The 5,000-nt window shown below is 46.3% G+C and overlaps 1 protein-coding gene across 4 annotated transcripts in view; it reads left to right on the plus strand.

Annotated features, from left to right (window-relative positions):
* dnase1l4.1 (deoxyribonuclease 1 like 4, tandem duplicate 1) overlaps positions 1 to 5,000 on the plus strand; it is a 16,399-nt gene that overhangs the window by 9,640 nt on the left and 1,759 nt on the right. For all 4 annotated transcript variants that reach the window (XM_080462586.1, XM_080462587.1, XM_080462585.1 and 1 more), the window contains exons 3-9: positions 114 to 202; positions 279 to 365; positions 949 to 1,061; positions 1,312 to 1,424; positions 2,234 to 2,391; positions 2,518 to 2,614; positions 3,689 to 3,764. In XM_080462586.1, coding sequence (XP_080318712.1) covers positions 114 to 202; positions 279 to 365; positions 949 to 1,061; positions 1,312 to 1,424; positions 2,234 to 2,391; positions 2,518 to 2,614; positions 3,689 to 3,764 — 733 coding nt within the window. The remainder of the gene's footprint in view (positions 1 to 113; positions 203 to 278; positions 366 to 948; positions 1,062 to 1,311; positions 1,425 to 2,233; positions 2,392 to 2,517; positions 2,615 to 3,688; positions 3,765 to 5,000) is intronic.

Below are 5,000 nucleotides of genomic sequence, written 5' to 3' on the forward strand. Positions count from 1 at the left end.
ACTCAATGAGTCAGAAAATCTGGTATTTCTCTAAAAATCTCTTTTTATGTCCTTGAGTTCTTCATAAGTCCATTCTCAGTGCGTCTGTCCTAACAAAGATCCTTCTGGCTCAGATTGTGTCTCGATATGACATCATCGTGATCCTGGAGGTGGTGGACGCCAGCGGAGAGTCTGTGAAAACCTTCACGGACGCTCTGAACAAGTGAGTGGAGCGAAGCTCTGTCTGTGTGTCTGTGACGCCACCGACCGCCATGACTGATGGACGTCTGTCCACACAGAGCCAACAGGAAGCACCACTACACTCTGAGAATCAGCAGCCGTCTGGGCCGGACTCGCTACAAGGAGCAGTTCATGTTCCTGTACAGGTGAGAAGGAACCAGCAGCTCACTTCACTGACAGATTACAGGTTTCCTTCCTGGATTATTTGGACACAGGCTTCTTATGTTAAATAGTCCCTGGAAGAAGGAGGCACAGGGAATTCATATCATCCGAATGAGTATTAGTTCATGTTCCAGGGTCCAGCCATTACTGCAGAGTAGGAGCCAAACAACACAGACCAGGAACAGACAAACCACTTTCCATTGGAAAACCTTTTGTTCATCAAGTCAGCTGGGATTTCTATTTTTCACTCTGTGTTGGTTTGCAGTAATGCAGTACTGGAATATTGACTCTTTGTCCTTCAGTGTAATGAGAATTATTCAGAGACCTTAGGGAGCAGATGTGTAAAACTAATTCCATACAAGAGGATCTAATAGATCCTTCCTGGTGGCTTTAGAGGAATGTCATTACAATCAGTCATATTGGTTGACGGTGTGTGTGTGTGTGTGTGTGTGTGTGTGTGTGTGTGTGTGTGTGTGTGTGTGTGTGTGTGTGTGTGTGTGTGTGTGTGTGTGTGTGTGTGTGTGTGTGTGTGTGTGTGTGTGTGTGTGTGTGTGTGTGTGTGTGCAGGGATGACCTGGTGGACCTGGTGGGTTCCTATCAGTTTGATGACGAGGTGAGTGGAGAAGGAGATGTTTTTGCCAGAGATCCCTACATCCTGAGATTCAGGTGCCTCAACACAGGTGAGTGTGAAACCTTCTGACTTTGTTTTGTCACCATGTGGACTGAAACTAAGTTCTCATGGAGGAAAACCTCCACATTTCTGCTGAGACTGTGTTGACCGCTGGCTCTGCTATTGGAAGGCGACTTCAACAGAAGTGAAGCTGTTTTTGAGTCTTCAATGCGTCACTGAAGCTTCTTCATGAAATCAAGTCTTTGGACAGACACTGGACAGCAGCGATGCTCATGTCTTCTTCATGTCTGTCTCCACAGTGCTGAAGGACCTGGTGTTGATCCCGGTTCACACCAAGCCCGAGGACTCTGAGAAGGAGCTGGACGAACTCTACGACGTCTTCCAGCACGTGAAGAAGAAGTGGAGGACTGATGTGAGGCTGCGACGCCGCAACACTGACCGCTCAGTGTGATCCAACAGGGGGCGCTCACAGAGCCAGGGAAACATCTCCTCACACGCTCAGTTCAGCTCCTATTAGAGATGTTTGATAAGAGCTAGAGAACTAGAGCTACACTCGGTAGAGCGCAGACTTTGTTAGCATGTTAGCTGTTAGCTCATATTGTAGCTAACTAGCCTGTCAGGTCACTGTGTGAAACACTGAGCGTCTCCATGGCAACAGACGCTGATCTCCATGAGGTTTTCACAGTTTTTGGGGATTTATTCTGAAACGTTTAGTCGTTAACGTCCCAAAATCTAATCGACTGGCCCGGGGATGATGACAAATCATCACTGAAGATTTTATGCATTTCAGGTTAATAATTGTTGTGAAAAGTTGGTAAAATACATACGTAAAATAATGAAATAATAAATCAATGAACACAGGCAGAGGAAAGCAGAACCTTCTGCCCACCTTCCATTGGCGAAAGGAATCAGTGAAAAAGTAAAAGAGGATAAACAGCTTATATCTGAGAGTAAAAGATAAACGTCTGAAGCTGTTAAATATCAGTGTTTGCAATAATAATGTAGTATAGTGATCATGAAAGTAGTAACAAACTGACAGTAATTGCAGTTCTGATGGGCTTGGTACTTCCTCTCTGCTCACAGAGTTTTAGCAAAATCCAGACAATCATTTCCTGGCGGAGACACCTGATTAATCCTAAAGGAACCCGGTTCCCCGACTGCAGCAGGAGCGATGTTCTCTTCTCCTGCCAACGTTAAAGAGCAGCTTCCTCTGTGCCGCAGAACATCATGATCCTGGGCGACTTCAACGCCGACGGCGCCTACGTCTCCAAGAGAGAGATGAAGACCATCCGAATCCGCAGCGACAAAAACTTCCACTGGCTGATCGGAGATGACGTGGACACCACGGCGAGCACCAGGAACCAGCACACATACGACAGGCGAGACATCATCAGCACCACCTTTAGAACTGCCGCCAGCCATCAAAGTGTTCAGCCTGACCACGGCTCAGAAAAGCCGTACTGACGACTGACGATGTTGGACGACCTTCTGTTGGCGTCTTGCAGGATCGTGATCTACGGAGACGACATGTTCCTCGCCATGGTGCCAGAGTCGGCCAAACCGTTCAACTTCCACCAGGCTTACGGGCTCAGCGAGGAGCAGGTCGGCTGATGCTGCCAAACTTTACATGAAGTCCCGACTCCCGTTCATGTCAACATGTTTTAAGTCAAAACGCAAAACTTTTCAGAAAAGAAAATAAAAAATGCGTTTTCACTTGAAACTTTGTGGCGCGAACAGGACCTGAGATTAACCACTGAGACTTCTTCAGAATCCTCCCCGGGGTATGACCCTGGCTTCACAGGAAATCCAGACATCACAGAATAAAAGTTGTTCTCTTGTTAAATGATCCTGAAAATTAAGGCTCATGTCTGTAATGATCTGCACATAAAACTAGAATGGTTCTGATCCAGTCACTTACTGAACACAAAGCTGCTCTTCTTGCTTTTCCATCCTCTTCCTATGAAAAGTCAGATTGATTTAAAGCCAATAAAAGAGCATTCAGAGCATAAACCTCTGGGATCTTTGCCTGAGGCTCTAAATGAAGATCCTGCTGTGGTGAGATGTTTGTCATTAAGATTCTTCTGGACACCATCAGAACCACCGTGGCTTCAGGACGAGCTTCAGACTTCATGTAGTGAAGAAATAGGAGCTTCATGTTGCTTCAGTTTAACTTCCATTGATTGAAGCAGAGTTCAAATAATTCATCAACCAGCCAGTGAGAGCCAGCCCAGTTACACTTTAGTTCATTATAGTCCAGAACAAGTCAGAACCACTACTGGACTTCCCAGACGTTAGTCACCATTTCTTTCTTTTGTTCTTTGTGGAATTGGCCCGTCAGCTTCTGATCCAGTGTTTGGAGTCCTTCAGCCAACCGGGACGTAGTGGACATGAGTGGTTCTGGACATGTTTTCTTGTATTGGCTTCATTGTCTTGTTAGAAGTGAGACATTTAATGAGAAGAATATTTGAAAGATTTGTTGTGGTAGAGTAACTTTAACGTCTGTCCTGCTGTCAGTGTGATCACAGTGTGATCACAGTGTGATCACAGTGTGATCACACAAGTGGTCATGTGATCACAGTGTGATCACAGTGTGATCCCAGTGTGATCACACAAGTGGTCATGTGATCACAGTGTGATCACATGACCACTTCATTCTCACACGGATTTGTTTTTCAGGCCCTGAAAGTGAGCGACCATTATCCTGTGGAGGTGGAGCTGAAGTCCCTGACGGAGGCCACAGACGACGAAGATGGTAGAGCAGCAGCATTTCTCAGACTCTGTAGAGGACACTGTGTGCTGCTCTAGCGCCACCCGGTGACCGGCACTTTTCTGTCCACACATGCAGGAGTCGTCTGTTCTAGAACTTCTGGCATCCTGTGATAGTCACTGTGTAGACAGAGCTCTGAGAGACAGAGCTCTGAGAGACAGACACAGCTCTGAGAGAGAGACCGACACAGCTCTGAGAGACACAGCTGTGTCTGTCTCTCAGAGCTGTGTCTCTCAGAGCTCTGAGAGACAGACACAGCTCTGAGAGACAGAGTTCTGAGAGACAGAGCTCTGAAAGACAGAGCTCTGTCTGTCTCTCAGAGCTGTGTCTCTCAGAGCTCTGAGAGACACTTCTGTCTGTCAGTGAAGCTTTAAGAGGAAGGTGTGATACAGAGCGTCACTGCTGGGTGGCGCTCTGGCACTGCTTGGGAATTTTTTATTGGAATGCATGTCGGTGTCACAATGAGTGAAATCAGAAGTCGTTGAAGTAATTTACTGCACTGGTCAGAATATAAGACGAGAAATAGTCTGAAAAAGTGAGTTTGTTTATTAATGGATGGATTAGTTGTGTGGAAGACAAGAGACGGATAGAACCTCCGTCTAGTCTCAGGAAGAACCCCGTCACTTCAGGGGGTTCTGGAAACTATGTAGCTCTGCTGTAGGGCCACTAGTGGGTGATGGGCTTAGTTTTAGTAATGGACACACACACACACACACACACACACACACACACACACACACACACACACACACACACACACACACACACACACACACACACACACACACACACACACACACACACACACACACACACACACACACACACAGCAGAGAACAGTGAGCTCTAAACATTATCAGGAGAACACAGACATTCTAGAGGACAAACCACCAAGTTGGATTGTTATTACACTGATTGTCACAATAAAACTACCAGGTTAGATTGTTATTATGATGACTGTCAAAATAAAAGCATGTCCAGGAGAACATGTTCTGATTGGCTCTACTGAGCATGTGCAGAACTACTAGTTACTAAGACCGTGGTGAGCATGTGCAGTAGCAACGTTTCCTCCGTCTCCATGGAGACGGAGCCCAGGCGTTTCCAGAAAGTTGTGTTTTCCCTCCTGTTTCCATGGAGATGGGGCCTTTTCAAAAAGTTCCACCTCGGGAGCCGTTGTCCAAAAGTTACATTAGAAAACGGAAGTTTGTGTTTCCATTTGAA

The sequence above is a fragment of the Lipophrys pholis genome (assembly GCF_963383615.2).
Source record: "Lipophrys pholis genome assembly, chromosome: 4".
In the NCBI taxonomy this organism is placed as follows: Eukaryota; Metazoa; Chordata; class Actinopteri; order Blenniiformes; family Blenniidae; genus Lipophrys; species Lipophrys pholis.